The sequence below is a fragment of the Euprymna scolopes genome, chromosome 31, assembly GCF_053919585.1.
Source record: "Euprymna scolopes isolate OS-2025 chromosome 31, ASM5391958v1, whole genome shotgun sequence".
Classification (NCBI taxonomy): domain Eukaryota; kingdom Metazoa; phylum Mollusca; class Cephalopoda; order Sepiida; family Sepiolidae; genus Euprymna; species Euprymna scolopes.
Window position 1 is genome coordinate 36,440,828 of NC_136512.1, and position 17,500 is coordinate 36,458,327.

At 32.8% G+C, this 17,500-nt stretch overlaps 1 protein-coding gene across 1 annotated transcript in view; it reads left to right on the forward strand.

Moving 5' to 3' along the window:
* Positions 1 to 15,744: 15,744 nt before the first annotated feature.
* Positions 15,745 to 17,500, forward strand: part of LOC145255693 (PI-stichotoxin-Hcr2g-like) — a 25,506-nt gene continuing 23,750 nt past the window's right edge. The window contains exon 1 of the mRNA XM_080114267.1: positions 15,745 to 15,950. Within this exon, the coding sequence (XP_079970393.1) occupies positions 15,863 to 15,950 (88 nt within the window). The 5' untranslated portion in view covers positions 15,745 to 15,862. The remainder of the gene's footprint in view (positions 15,951 to 17,500) is intronic.

Sequence of the window (17,500 nt, forward strand, 5' to 3'; positions counted from 1 at the left end):
TAATTATCATCTCTAAATTTTCGCAACAACTGTAGGATAACTTTAAGGTATTTTTATTGAAAATTTTGTGTAAGGGGTTGGTTGCGGGAAAGTGTTTTTCAATAAGATCTAGAAATTTGTTGCCAAGTTTTTTTTTTAACATTTGATTGTATGGGGCCGTATACCAAATTATAGTTCTTCTTCTTCTATTTTTTATTTTATTATAGTTATTGGTGTTTTGTTGCTTATATTTGATATCGATATTTTTGTATCCACTATTTTTTAGGGCTGTTTCATAGATATTGGTTGACCTGTTAAATGCATTTTCATCACTTGAGTTATTACTGAGCCTACTTACGATCGAGTTAGGAATCTGTTTTATAATTGATGGTGAGTGATTGGACTAAGGGTTTACGTATATTGGAGTAGCGTTATCTTTTAAGTAGGGTAAATATGTGTTTTTATCTAAATTTAACGTGACTTCCAGGAAGTTTGTTATTTTTATGTTAGCTGATACGTCTGCTTTTAGGCCTAATTTTTTCATTTCCTTGTGTATGATTTTCTTAAAGTTATCTCCCTTGATTTTGTTGGAGTTTTTTTATTATAGCTATTGTGTCATCTCTATATAGGCCGATATCCGTAGTATCGAATATGCTTGTGAGGGTATATAGAATGAATAATCCCACAAGATCTGATGCCTCTGCAGAGTCCCTGGAACCCATCGCCAAATCAAACGAATTTTTCATTTTAGTTTTTATCCATTGGTTATTGTTATTTATTAGAACTGATATATAAATATATTATATATTATATTAATAATGTTAGTTTATATAGAAATATATTATATATTTATATATAAACTAACATTAATAAAAAAATAAGAAAAAAAAAACATTAACCTAGATTTAATACAGATCAAGAAGCTTAATATCCAGGCTAAATAGAGCACACACAAAGGAACAAGTCAACCAGAGGTCAAATAGGCCTTTGCCCGATAAATGCATTCTCATTGGCTGATAGGAAGGGCACGGTGGATACTAAAAAGCTGATTGGCTAACTAAAATTGCAATAGAAGCTGCACATATAAAAACGACAAACAACCACAGAATTCGCGCATAAGCCTGAAGAATCCTAGAGTGGATGAAACTCGGAATATTCAGTGTAGCTTAATCGCCATATACATTTTATAACTTACTAACTAGGTCTACCTACGTATTGAGCACTTTTGAAGTAAATACTTAAAGTTTATGCATAAATCTATACTTTCGTATATTAATTTTATGTGAGTAAATTAAGTAGTTAAACTTAGCTCCTGGAACAGTCGAGCACTCTCAAAAGAATTTATTTCACCACATTAAAAATAGATATGAAAAGAGTTGATTTCGAAACATCACTAAAAAACATCCCCACACCTAGCAAACATAGCTATATTATTAAATTAATCCAAAAAACAGATGAACTAATACGCCGAATGCGATGGTGAGAAAATTTCTTCCTTAAAAATGAAAACGTAAGCAAAAAAGAATCCTATGGTTTTAAAACCCTTAAAAATGCGAAAAAAGTAGACCTTTTGATAAACTTCGAAAATGACCTTTTAAACGTAATTAAAACCTTAGAATTCCACAATCAACGTAACAATTTCCAACGGAAACACAAAATCGCTAGAAACATAAACAACTCTAATAAAATCTTTGTAAAAGCAGATAAAACTAGAAACTTTTATGAAATAGATAAACAAGAATATAACAAACTAATCACAGAAAACATTACAAAAAACTACAAAAAACTAGACACAAACGAATGCGACTACATAGATATAATAAATACTGAAAGTAAACAAATTACCGATAAATTAAAAATTAGCGATAAAGTTGGCAAACTGAAACCTAGAGAGGCATACATTCTGCTTAAAGACCACAAATGGGACTTTGATAATAATCCCAGCACCCGCTTGATAAACCCAACTAAACCAGAAATAGGTAGAATTAGCAAAACAATACTTTCTAGAGTAAACAAACAAATCAAACAAGATCTAGAATTAAACCAGTGAGCAAATACTGCCGAAGCAATCACCTGGATTAAAAATATAGAAAACAAAGATAAATGTACGTTTATACAGTTCGACATCATAGACATTTATCCCTCGATATCCGAAAAACTTTTTAACATTGCCCTAGAATTTGCCGAGGCATACACTGATATATGCTCGGAAGAAATCAACATCATCAAAAAATGTAGAAAATCAGTTCTAATAAATAACAATAACCAATGGATAAAAACTAAAATGAAAAATTCGTTTGATTTGGCGATGGGTTCCAGGGACTCTGCAGAGGCATCAGATCTTGTGGGATTATTCATTTCACCCTCACAAGCATATTTGATACTACGGATATCGGCCTATATAGAGATGACGCACTAGCTATAATAAAAAAACTCCAACAAAGTCAAGGGAGATAACTTTAAGAAAATCATACACAAGGAAATGAAAAAATTAGGCCTAAAAGCAGACGTATCAGCTAACATAAAAATAACAAACTTCCTGGACGTCACAGTAAATTTAGATAAAAACACCTATTAGCCCTACTTAAAAGATAACGCTACTCCAATATACGTAAACCCTTAGTCCAATCACTCACCATCAATTATAAAACAGATTCCTAACTCGATCGTAAGTAGGCTCAGTAATAACTCAAGCGATGAAAATGCATTTAACAGGTCAACCAATATCTATGAAACAGCCCTAAAAAATAGTGGATACAAAAATATCGATATCAAATATAAGCAACAAAACACCAATAACTATAATAAAATTAAACCTAGAAGAAAAAGAACTATAATTTGGTATACGGCCCCATACAATCAAATGTTAAAAACAAAACTTGGCAAAAAATTTCTAGATCTTATTGAAAAACACTTTCTCGCAACTAACCCCTTACACAAAATTTTCAATAAAAATACCTTAAAGTTATCCTACAGTTGTTGCGAAAATTTAGAGATGATAGTTAAAGCACATAACAAAATATTATATAAAAACAATGTAAACAGCAACAAAATAAACAATAAAAAAGTAGACACCATGACAAAAATAAAACTTACACTAGCAGAAATAATAATAATAATAATAATAATAATAATAATAATAATAAACCAACCTCGGACAAGAACAACCATACTATAAATAAAAATACAAATAACGAACATGATAAATGCAACTGTAAACACCGCACACTTTGCCCACTTCAAAATAAATGTCTAACCAAAAGTGTAGTTTACCAGGCCACAATATTTACGAAAGAAAACTTGAATAACAAGAAATATTACGTAGGTATGACTTCCTTAGATTTCAAAACTCGATACTATGACCACAAAAGTATATTCAATAATAAAATACACCGTATGAAAACAACACTAGCGAATAAATACTGGGAACTCAAGCAAAGCGGACATTCGCCGGTAGCTGAATGGAAAATAATAAGACAAGCTACCACGTGTAGGGACCTAGACGACCCATGTAGATTATGCCTTCATGAAAAATTTGCTATCCTGTACTTTAAAGAACCCCAACATCTATTAAACTGTAGAAGAGAAATAGCAAACAACTGTGTTCACAAGATAAAATTACTCTAGGTTAGCGAAACAAAATCGTTTTAAAACTAACAAAAACAATAGAAAATAAACAAATAAATTAAATAAACATGAATATACATAAACAATCACACATATATGTATGTATATTTATATGTATATATATATGTGTGCATATATGTGTGTACACATATATATATTTATATATAAACTAACATTAATAATAAAAAAAAACACTAACCTAGATTTAAAACAGATCAAGAAGCTAAATATTCAGGCTAAATAGAGCACACACAAAGGAACAGGTCAACCAGAGGTCAAATAGACCTTTGTCCGATAAATGCATTCTCATTGGCTGATAGGAATGGTGCGGTGGATACTAGAAAGCTGATTGGCTAACTAAAATTTCAATAGAAGATGTGCATATAAAAACGACAACCACAGAATTCGCGCATAAGCCTGAAGAATCCTAGAGTGGATGAAACGCGGAATATTCAGTGTAGCTTAATCGCCATATACATTTTATAACTTACTATATATATATATACTTATGAAAATCTTGGGAAAGGCAAAGGCTAAGGGAGTAAATCCCAAACAAAAAATCCGATCTGGAATTCCGATAGGCGGATGGTGAAGCTCTGCAACATCATTCCGGCAGCTCCTGCAGTCGCACTGGCCTACCTGTTCATTGGAGTCTACCTGCAACGCCGAGAGGGCGACCCTAATAAATGGACTAACCACGATTCTCTTATTACCTGCCCAGGACTGCACCTGGTTAGCCATAGTAGACACTGTTGTAAATCAAATGCTATTGTCTCAAAAGTCAGAAGGTTGCCATACGCACCCCCCCCCCACACACACATATATATATACATATATATATATATATATATATATATATATATATATATATATATATATACATATATATGTATATAAGTATATATGTACGCGCACACACGCCCACACACACACACACACACATATATATATATATATATATATATGATTTTCAGAATGTGAGAGATTGTATATAATAAATTCCACAGTCAAACAACGTCACAGCCCACAAGAGCCATGGCAGTTAAAGAACCGGAAGTCCAAGACTCGAGTTTCGCCCTCATTTGGGCTCATCAGTTAGACACATCCGAACTCAGGATTCGAAACCCGAGCCTCTTGCATGCGAGGCAAGCACTCTACTAACTGAGCAAACGCCCTGCATACAAGAATTTATATTAACCAACACAGATCAAGAAAACCGCGCCGAAATCCGACTGTGAAATGAACCTACTTCGTCTCAACAAGGGACGCAGTCATCCAACCAGCTAATAACCCCAAGTCAATGTCTCACAAGTAGGAGTTTTAATTCGAAAGGACGATACCATCCAGCAATGCTAACCAAGCAAGCAACTTATGATAGGATTTTCAGAATGTTAGAGATTGTATATAATAAATTCCACAGCCAAACAACGTCGCAGCCCACAAGAGCCATGACAGTCAAAGAACCGGAAGTCCAAGACTCGAGTTTCGCCCTCATTTTTCCTCATCAGTTAGACACATCCGAACGCAGGATTCGAAACCTTGAGATATATATATCTCGTGGCTTCTTTCAGTCTTGACAGACCATGGATACCCACTGTAAGAGTGCCTGCATGGTGAACTTGTGTGGCAAGAGTTGCACAGTCTATAATATAATGTCAATAAAATATTTGTACTTTTCATAACATCAAAAATATATTTTCAAATATTGTAATAGTATTGTATTTTCTTAACTTGATTCATCCAGAAGAGACGTTGACGAACACATAACTTGGTTTGTTCCTATTTTATCTCTCTATATCGTCAGAATACGATTTTCATTATTCTCTTCATATATATATATATATATATATATATATATATATATATATATATATACTAGCAGAAGTACCCGTCGTTGACTGGGTTCAAAAACAGCCTACAGAAAATGGACGGTGATTGATTAAAGTATGATAGGTTATGAAAAGGAGTGGGTTGTAAAGAGATAGGATTTTTCCTTATAAAGAGAAAATGTTATATATATAATAATATAAATATACAAGAAATAAATGTTACCATAGTCAATAAAAGTTACTTTTATGGTAGAAAAATTCATTGGTTTGTATTTTTAAATAGTTTGTAAAAAAAAATTTTAATTTACAAACCGGTTTAAAAAAAATCAAAATGGCAGCGACTTTGAAATGCAGAGCCCCGTTTTCACTTTGAAGGAGGTGCACCTGAGCATTTTGTGTTAACAATTTAAGACAGTTCCATCAACGTAAGGAATATTTATAAACATATTTTAATGTTTTCCGTTATTTTGTGCTTGAGGAATATTCGCTTATGGCATGTGTATTTATATAAAAATTCATTTAAATAGTTATCACCTCAAATTTCGTTTTAATTTCGGTTCGATGAAATTATTTCAAGTGAAGAGCATTAAAAACTATTTCAAAATAAAAAAAACATGAACTGGACTTTTATTTACTATGGTAACATTTATTTCTTGTATATTTATTTTTCGGGTAGTCGTTTGTTGGCTTTTCTGCTAAACACTCTTACTAAATAATATCGACAAAATATCGAAAAACAAAGAAACAAAAACAGTTTTGAAAAATAATGAAGCTTTACTTACTTTAGTAAAATAATCCGAAACAGCAAAATGGGATATTAAAAAAGTAAACACGTAATTACTTTAGTTTTTTAAAGCAAAGAATCGATATAAATATGAATAAGAAGAAAATGGCGCCCTTTTCTATCAGAACAGCTTCGTTTCAGTTTTACAGTATTGAACGGTGTAGTATTGTGCCGTCGGATACAGGGTTGTACTATTGTAGTGTAAAGAACACGCAGAAAGGGTTATAATCAACTGAATTCCTTCTAGTACACTGACAAAAAAAAGCTTAAACAGATATATAAATGAAAATAAAAAGGTTATGCAAATGTTTTTAAAAAGACACGTAATCACATGAGCAGGATTTTTCCCTTCTTTTGACACGATAACAAGTAACGTTCTTATTTTTTATCATTTATCTATTTATCTATTTTCGAAAGAGTGCCATGTGCAAGTGGAGAAAGAAAAAAACAGAATTATGCAAAATTTGTGTTGAGAATTGTCTAAAGTTCTGACTTTTTTTTGACTTTCACTTTAATAAGAACGTGAATTTATGAGGTGAATTTAGTCGACACAATATGATTCAATTAAAAAAATAAATAAAAGCTAACGTGAATTAAGAATAAAGTTAAGGTGTTATTGTGGGCCCTCACCCCTTTTAAAAAACCTTGTTAAACTTTGTGACATATTTACATTCTATGAAGGTCAGGCGCGAACGAACACCCAATTATTATTATTTTACCATATTTCTTCAAATTGAAACATAATTATCAAAGTATACTTACGCAAATAGATATGAAAAGTCTTTGTTAAATTTTGTGCCATGTTTCCATGGAGTACTGGCACGAACGCAGACCCCACAATTTTATTATACCATCCCTATTTAAGTTGAAACATACTTATCAAAGTATTCTTATGTACATCTATATCAAAAACCCTTGTAAACGTTTTTTTTTCATTTTTTATTTCCATACTTTGAGGACCAGGCGCGAACGTTCTGCCAGATCAAACATACCCATTCCTGATCCTCGATACACCTTCTAGCATTATATGTAATCAGTTTTTAAAAATAGTCAACCATATAGGAGCCTATTCGTGACTACACACATGTGCACACACACACACACACACGCGCACACACACACACGTTCAGCTTTATATTATAGATGTACATACATACATACATACATACATACATACATACATATATAAACGTATATATATATATATATATATATATATATTGTTTATAAAAAATCAACGTATATATATATTGTTTTAGCAAAATCAAAACATCTAGGAATAGATTGATAGTGTGTGTCATCGTTAGTGACAATTGTTTCAAGATTATTCGGACAAATTCAAACCTTATGTCGTTTGAAGATTTTCACAAGAACAGCCTTTCGCCAGACTTATTGAATAAAAAACACTTTAACAATGAGCAATATGGAATCCATTTCCCTCATAAGGAAAAACATGAAAAAATATTTTATCTACATCTCATCCTTCCAAATTTTTTTAAAGATTTATATATTTACCTATTTTCGTATCTCCATTAAAAAAAAAATCAAACAAATTATCATAGAACATTATCACTAATTACCTACGTTCACTTAATATGTTTTACTAATACTATTCATTAATTTCTTAAATTAAATTTCATTATTTAATTTAAATTATTTTTTCTAATCTGGACTAATCAACCTTATGTCGTTTGAAGATTTTCACAAGAACAGCCTTTCGCCAGACTTATTGAATAAAAAACACTTTAACAATGAGCAATATGGAATCCATTTCCCTCATCAGCTATATTGTTTCGATTCTATGTTAGTTTCGTATCTGAAATCTGCTTTGTTTATTTACAAAAATATCGGCTAACCTATTTGTGTAATTTTAAAAAGTGGTTTTTGTTTAAAACTTATTCCACAAGGAAAAAAATGTTTAATATTACTCTATATTCAGTGCAGTATCATTATTCATTTAAAATTAAGGATCTAAATTTATTTTTATTTTTTTATTTTCTTTCGTTCCTACCTATTAATTTTTAGGATTACCGGATATTTTAGACGTTGAATGGGAGGTAACTCTGGAAGTTCTAAAATTTAAAGGTTTTGTTGAATTATAAGTTACCAAAATCCTAATATGTATTCATCACGTTGGAAAGGGGGTAACTCAATATGTTTGATATTTTAATGTTTTTGCAGAGTTCTAAATTTGGCAAATTCCTAATATGCATTTATGATTTATTTATTAATTAAACAAAACCAATTAAATCTAGGCTAACCTATTCAAATTGTAAGTTTATAATGCATATCTTAATCGTGATACTGATTTTATTACCAAAGATTTAACCTACGTTTGCTATCCCGACATAATTTTCTGAGGTTATATATGGTTTAATTCAAATAATATCAATTCAGGAATTAAGGTCTTAAATACTTATCTAATATCCTATTAATAATTATTTTATTAATAAATATATTATTTAGCTCCATGTACGTTTTACTCCAATGAAAGTGGAGGTCCACCTTGGTTTTTGGATTTAATCGTTCAGAACAATAATATTATTTAATAAACTAGGATTTTTCAAGTTTTACTGATCTAAAAACAGTATCAATTAATCTCCATTCTTTAATTACTAATATTTTTTGTTGAATTTATATTGCTAATCTTTGTTGAGAAATTTTATTGATCTAGAAACAGTATCATCTATTTCACTATCAATATAACTAAAATTGTGTTTCTAGTTTTGAAACAATATTGCTAATCTTTGTTAAGCTTTTTTATAGATCTAAATTTCTTATCTAATAATCCATTGCCTTTATTTCTAATAATGTGTTTCTAGTGTAGAATATTAGATTCCAGATATGCTTGCTAAATTTGAATCATTCATCACATCTAATTTACTCCAATATTAGCTACTTAACTCCATTTTAACTCTGGCTTTACACTCAAGAAGGAACCTTATTTTTCTTTTTTATTGATTTATTTCTTTTTTCTCAGCTACGTTTTAGACGTGATAGCAAAAATATATTCCTATGAAGACATCCCTGTATAGCACCCAGCCTTTTATTTAATATTTCTTCTTTAAAATTCACTATGTAGAAGGCTTCCAGTAAACACAGATTACATCTTTTTGATTTCCCAGGTTTATACTTACTACCGTTATCTATTATTGACCATTTTAATTCAAAATCTTTTTTTTTTATGAAGTTCCTTGACCCAATCACCTAATGCAGTTGTGTTCCCCTTTTTATAACTAATGTTGATTCTTGTACCCCCCCATTCTATTCTTAACACGTTCTCTATCAGTTTCATCCCCCAGTTCATTTTTGAAGGATACAACATGGTTTCTGAATCTTTCCTTAAAGACGTATTCTGCTATTACAGTTTCTCTCTAAAACACGTTCATCTGATACTGGCATATTATTATTCCTTATTTTGCTTGTTTCCCTATTATTAGAGCTTATTATAGTGTTGGATAAGTTGGTAGAGGTGGAGAGAGATAGTTTTACTGAGTTCGTGTTAATTATTTTGCTTAATCTATTCTCAGGTGGGAAATTTTTATCAATTATTCTGTAAAATTCCTTAGGGATATTGTTTTGGATATGCTCGCTAAACGGCGGATTAAACCAAACCTGTTTCTTGCATCTATTTCTCTTATTTCTAGTACCCACCTCATCATTACCTCTTTCAATGTTATTATTACTCTCTCTGTTTTCATTCCTTTGATCCTTATTATTGTATCCATTATTAATCTTCGGTTTCACACACACACACACACACACACACACACACACACACACACACACACACACACACACACACACACACATATATATATATTGATATGTAGTCGAAGGCTGTCACAATGCGAGGAATGAATTATAGTCGTTGTTGGTAAGAGGAGACGAGATCAAGTGGCGATTTACAAATCAATAAGTACATACATATATATATATTTATATATATATATATTTATTCAGTTGTATTGGTAAAATGTCTTACTTGTAAGTCTCTGCGATGTATTCCATTATTAATTTCGGAAAATTTCCCTTTTCAAATGGTGTGCGTAACAGGTCGGTTCAAAGCATGCTGGATGATGGAGCGGAAGTTGTGTAGCTATGTGAGGCCTCGAGGCAAATGTGAGTAGGGAATTTATGTATGGTATGATTAGGTAATTAACATGTTTATAATTTTATTATTTTTATTTATTCGTCTTTATTTATTTTTTTTTGGTTCATAACTTGTTTTTTTTTAATGTTCTCTGTTATGCTGTCTTTATCATTATTACTATTATTTATTTATTTATTTATTTTTTCTGCTGATGTGTGCGGTGTCTCTGCTTTTCTGGGTCACATAAATCGCTACTGGGCTATGTCCGGTCGACTACTGTAGGGATGGGATGTGAGAGAGGAGGAGAGGTGGGGTGCGGGGTGATGTGCTCTTGGGTCGGCAGCTGGGTGTTTAGGTTAGTGTTGTTGGGGGTAGGAAGATAGGTGAGGGAAGGGAAGGGGAATAGGGATGACATTCCTTGGGAGTTATTAATTTATTTATTTTCATTTTTTTATTTATTTATTTAGTTTGTATTACTTCAGTAACTTTTAATTTTAATTAAATTTTTTTTTTAAATATATACTGCTGTTTTATTTATTAAGTTTCTTTTAGTATATTATTGTTATTTATTTATTTTTTACATTATTTATATGGGAGGGGTTTGTAGTAATGTCCTGTCTGGAATGTGAGTCGTTATATAACTTTATTATATAACTCTACATACGGCTCCCACCTAACACTTACCATTACAACCATAACCCATTAGAACAGATACACCACTGCACACAGCTCACAGCTCGACTCACCTAAACACCCAACTGCCGACCCGAGAGCACATCACCCCGCACCCCACCTCTCCTCCTCTCTCACATCCCACCCCTACAGTAGTCGACCGGACATAGCCCAGTAGCGATTTATGTGACCCAGAAAAGCAGAGACACCGCGCATATCAGCAGAAAAAATAAATAAATAAATAAATAATAGTAATAATGATAAAGACAACATAACAGAGAACATTAAAAAAAAAACAAGTTATGAACCAAAAAAAATAAATAAAGACGAATAAATAAAAATAATAAAATTATAAACATGTTAATTACCTAATCATACCATACATAAATTCCCTACTCACATTTGCCTCGAGGCCTCACATAGCTACACAACTTCCGCTCCATCATCCAGCATGCTTTGAACCGACCTGTTACGCACACCATTTGAAAAGGGAAATTTTCCGAAATTAATAATGGAATATGTCGCAGAGACTTACAAGTAAGACATTTTACCAATACAACTGAATATATATATATATATATATATATATATATATATATATATATATATATATATAAATATATATATATGTATGTACTTATTGATTTGTAAATCGCTACTTGTTCTCGTCTCCTCTTACCAACAACGACTATAATTCATTCCTCGCATTGTGACAGCCTTCGAAACCTCTATTACATATATATATATATATATATATATATATATATATATATATATATATATATATATATATATATATATATATCTCACTGTAGCAAAATAGAAATCACCTCTGTAAAACACTTCCAACAAGTATTCAGGCAAAACGGATACAATACAAACGCCAAATACCACCCTAAGGCATTTAGAAAACAACCACAATACACAATCTCTGTTGTATCGCATATCCCTTCAGATTTACATAAACAAACCACGAAATCAGCAGGAGCAGTGACAGTGATAAAAATGGGGTGCAGAGACGAACACCGTTCATTGACATAAACTAAACAGACATACCAAACACACACGAGAGCGTCAAAGTCTGTTTCTTTTCTGTGTCTACATCAACAGCATAATTCGCAAGTCATCCCACCAAGAAAACCACTAAAGGGAACCATTCATCGAAAAAAGAATCAAGTTTGAAATCTGAACATCACAGCCGACGACCCTCCTGCACATACATCGATACAAATAATTAACCCAGGGAACATTATGAGAACATAATTCTTATTAGAATACATCCACGAGTTTATCAGCATAAATCTGACATGGACAAGTTAACATATCCCCAAACAGATGACTTCCTGCTGTATGTTAAGAATGGAAACTAACACTACTCTAAGGCATAAAGGACATATCAACGCCTGGAGTCATCATGTCTTCAACTGTCGTGGGCCAAGTATAAATACAGCTGGTTTTCAACAACCACGCAAAATAGGCTATATCGCCAAACAGTGAGGTTGTCCATCGACATTGCCATCCTAGCAGCAGTCCTAGCCACAGCATCACCGGCAGCCAACCGTCGTTGAGCTCACCCCAGATGACACCTGCAGAAACTGCCCAGACTACCTCTTCTTCGCCACCGACTCCCAAGAGCCTGCTGACACCGCCTCCGCCAGCACTGGCACATCCTGACAATACCAACAGTACCTGCTACAATTGCATTGTTCTTGAATAAAAGTTTAAACTAAACTTCTTTGTTTGTCCTTCTTGCTTGCATACGCTCAGTTTTGTAATAAAACAATCTCTAACACCTGTTTCCTAAAATTACGTTTTAACAATAAAATCACATCAACCTTCAACAAAGCCATTTGCAGGGAACATTTAGATATCCAGCATACACACTCCAGACCAACACTAAGGTAAGAACCTATCACTATATCTAGAATACCATTCAACAACAACCTCTGCATTGTAACAAATTGACCCAACAGCAAGACATGATTATGCAACTACACAAGTTATGGATTCCAATAACCTAATATTATCACAGTGCTTATTTATTATGCTTGCGTGTAGTTTTCATTATAATTTTTTGAGACGTTCAAACATTAGCATTTACTGTAGGAAAAAGATGTTTTTGAACTCTTTAGTTCAAAAAACATTTTTTTTGCCCCCCCCCCCAACAAAAGAAGGGTGAACCTGTAAACTCACCCTTGTCCGTTTGTCTGTCTGCACTTTTCCGCCTTGGAATTTTTTGAAATTTTGCTCAAACATTAAACATGATATGAGTAAAAAAAGTAACAGAATGGATTTTCTGGGAATTGCTCGCCTAGAGGTGCCTTTCGAGTTAAAATGGCTAAAATTGACACTTTTGTTCTTATTAAAAAAATTGATGCCTTGGATTTTTATAAAACTTTCTGAAAAGTTGTAACTAACTGATTTCTATTTAATTTTGTTTGTCTATACTTCGCGATAACTCTTGGGTGTGCCCCAGAAGCTCTTTTAGAGCTAATAAAAACATTCCATTTTTGGGGCTATTTTACCATATTTGTCCAAAATTTTCTGTGTATGTCTATTTAGCAGTTTTGCATGGTGCTGGGGACTTTTGGGGCTAAATGGAGGTTGGGGCAAATGATGGACTTAGTCATTTCTTTTTTGCATGGTACAGAACTCAAATTTACATATGTTACGGTCTAAAACTGCACCGTTTGTTCATTCTCACAAGCATTTGACGTTCTCTGGGGACTTTTAGGGCTAAATGGGAGTAGGTGGGGGAATGCTGAACTTAGTTATTTTTTTTATGCCTCGTTCACTGTGCACCCACGGGGGACCATGCATGCCTCACTTGTTTTTTTTTTTTGAAACGATACAATTGTTGACCAAATTAATTAATTGTATCGTTTTAAAAAAAAAACCAATGATACAATTGTTGACCAAATTATTTAATAGAAATTTGATGCAAATCAGTCTGACAGTGGCTTTGTTGCTGTTGGGCTGAAATATGGTTCTGCTTAGTTCTCCTTCCCAGAAGCGCTCCAACAGGGACTGTTTGGGCATTTTTGTATGCTTATGCTTGTATGATTGTGTATTTATCCTAGTGTACTGCTGTGCACCAGCCGTGAAAATAACGATAGAGCATGAGGATAAGATAGTGTAGTATCAGTTCGGTTGTCATAAGACTGTCCTCATAGGTATTACCTCCACCTTTTAAAAAGGATAGAGGTAATCTTCTCAGGTATTACATCCTCCTTTGTGGGAAGGATTAATGTAGTATCTATTCTTTTGTCATGAAACCATTTTCCCAAGGACTACTTTCTCCTTTTTTTTTGGGGGGGGGGTAATCTTGTATATTTTCTGTTCCCATACGCAGGCATTACCTTCTGCTTTTATGAAGGGATTCTCCAAAGTATTATTTCCTCTATTTTGGATGGGGTATTGCAGTAGCTGTTCTGTTGTGATGATACCATCCTACCAGCCATTACTTGCTCCTTTGAGGATTAGTGTAGTATATGTTTATTACATCATTCTCCCTGTCATTACCTCCTCTTTTGGAATTCAGTATATGTAATTCATTAATCGTGATATCCTCCCGACCTAGTATTATAGTAAAGCGGGGTTAATCAAGGTTTCTTTCCCTAAGGTTGTTTCCCGTATATTTTAATCACACAAAATAAACGCTAACGTATTGCTTAGTTTTGTGATTGACTTATGTTTGAAAAAAAGAAAAGAATTTTTATTTGTAGCCATAATTTGCATCAATATGAAGAAAGTCATTATAATGCCAATAATTGTAGGAGAACTAAGAACAGCCCTCACCCCCACCCCCCCAAAAAAAAGAAAAAATTGAAAAAAAAAAAGAAGAAATAGAAAAAAAAAAGAATAGAAGTTCGAATCAAACAGCTGACTGAAACTATAAAATCGACATCAATGATGAAAACAGCAGAAATCTTAAGGAAAATCTTTGAATGCATAAACAAAGCAATATAGACTACAAACGATACAATATTATTCATGACATTTATAAACGATAGTATCCTTCTTGATAGTCCAATATTCAAGCTCCTCATTCTGACATTCTCAGGCAACACGAACTGGAATAAATACATAAACGATCCTGCCAAATCTGCTGCAAAGAAGGTGAGCTCTCTACCAAGCTAGAAAACTTTTCGCACCTGTCCTAAATTTTTTCTTTTAACAAAAAAAAATCAACACTTATCAAGGCCCGGAGGCTACTCGAGGATAAGGGTTAATGAGTGTACAATAGTTAATGGGACAATACCATAGTAATCGTTAGTAGCGAAAATTCGGTAAATTGGATTACTTAAGGGGAACGGTTAATCAACAACTTGTTTACGTTGGACTTTTTTTTTATAAAGACACCTTTTGTTCCTGTATAGAGTATTGTTTCCACTAGCTATTACCTACGGGACAGGGTGTAAAAGCACTCTTTTAAGAAAACAGTCTCTATAACTTTTGCCTGTGTTTAACGGGCTAAAAAGTCTAGTAAACAAGGTGTTGCCTTCGTTATATTTAGACCTTTTATTACTTTCGTTCACGTCTGACTTCCTTTTTTGAAAAACTACTGTACTTTCGTTCAAACCGGTCCAACGGAAGATGCTTTGCATTTTAATGCCACCTTCGATGTAGTTGAGTGACACGCTAAAGTTGAAATGAATAGGCTGGACAGAAGGTGCGCATTCTTATATCTCTTCCCCTTCCTCTTCCTCCCACACTCTTTTTTTTTTTTTTCTCTCAGCTCCCTACTCTCTTTTAATCTATTATATATCGCTTCAACGTAAGAAAGAAAGTTGTGTTTTCTTTCTTTTCTGTTTTTCATTGGACATTTGTCAATATAAGTCGCCCAGCCAAGTATCAGTTTGTGATCACCTCGGCAACATGAAGACTTCTCTTGTGTTCGTTGTCGCCTTGGCTATATTAATGCTGCCGAAGACAGCAGGAGAACAAAGCAGACAACCGTATGCAAGTAGGTAGACATTAAATACTAACATTTACTCCATGTTTGAGATTTATACAGAGAATTCGTTTTCATTTCTGTTGTTCACAGTTTAAGATTTCGATTCTTATTTAGAATTCAACGTTAAAAAAAATATGTCATATTCCAAAAATGATCAAATGAAATCACATTTCATGACAAAGCGAGGCGCTATTTTTTGATCCGCCCTTTTTAATAAATAAAGGGGAGAGAACTTAATTCGATCTATCGAGATTAAAATCAGCATTGTAATGAATATAATTTACTCTCAAAATCGCTAAAAATTATATAAAATCGTGCTTGATCCATCTTACGTCATTTTTGGAATATGACATTTTCGTTCCGTGACATGAAGATTTTTTTTTTTTTGTGTGTGTGTGTGTGTGTGTGTGTGTGTGTGTGTGTGTGTGTGTGTGTATTTGCGTGTGTGTGTTTCTTTTTAATTCAGTTGAATTCTAAGAACCGAAATTTCTATTGGTAGTGGTGTGCACAACAGTCCAACTTACTCCCCCACACACACATATATGCTACCGTGACATTTATTGAGAGAGGTTCTAGCAGTATTTTGCTTTATTTTTTTATTTTCAAGACGGTAAATATTTAGGTGTCAATAAGCGGCCATTTTTCTAACGCTCGGTCGCTCGACACTGTTTTCGAAGCAAATAAATGCTTTAAAGTGATTAAAACCGCTAAAAACTATTCAGCTAGGTAATTGTTCGTCACTGTTCATAAAACTTTTGCCGTGTTTCTTTTCAGTATTGATCCAATAATCAGTTTGTCAGCAACGTTGGCAACAGATTTGATTTCATTGTTCAGAATTTGATTATTTAAATGTGTCCACTTAAATATTCAAATTCTGAACAAGTGGTAAAAAAAATCAAATACATAATAAATAAATGTTATAAAAAGAATTTATTTGTTATATATTTGATTTTTTACCACTTTTCGAATCTCTGTGGATTGTAAAACATGCCGTTTTGCTTATATATTATTAAATGAGAAATCAGTTCAATTTAAAATCCATTTAGTATGTGCATGTAAACTTGAAAAAAAAAAAGCTTGTTTAAAATGTGTCATCATTACTGAATAAGCAAAATCAAAACAAGATGGCGAATCAATTTGACCTGATGTCGTGTGATTGCGCTGATTCAGATAATGCTGACACATGAATTATTTTTTTTCAAGTTTACATGCGTAATACTAACTCGATTTTAAATTGAAATGATTTCTTATAAAAAAAACAACAACATAAACCTATTTTTAAGCCTATATCGCATTTCTGGTCGTGATCTTTAATACTTGCCTGGGACGATTCAAAATTTTTTCCCGTTATCGGTAATTATATCGATTTTTTCCCGATATCGGTAATTATACCGATTTTGTTTTAGATTCCCAATTCCGATACAATTTCCGATTCTGCACGCGCACACCTGACATAGCAGAAGCGTGGACGTTTCTACAGAATTGGAACGAGATTTTATAATTGATAAATGGAGTTTTCAGATTAAAAAAAAAAAAAACAATGATTTCTACGGGTTTTT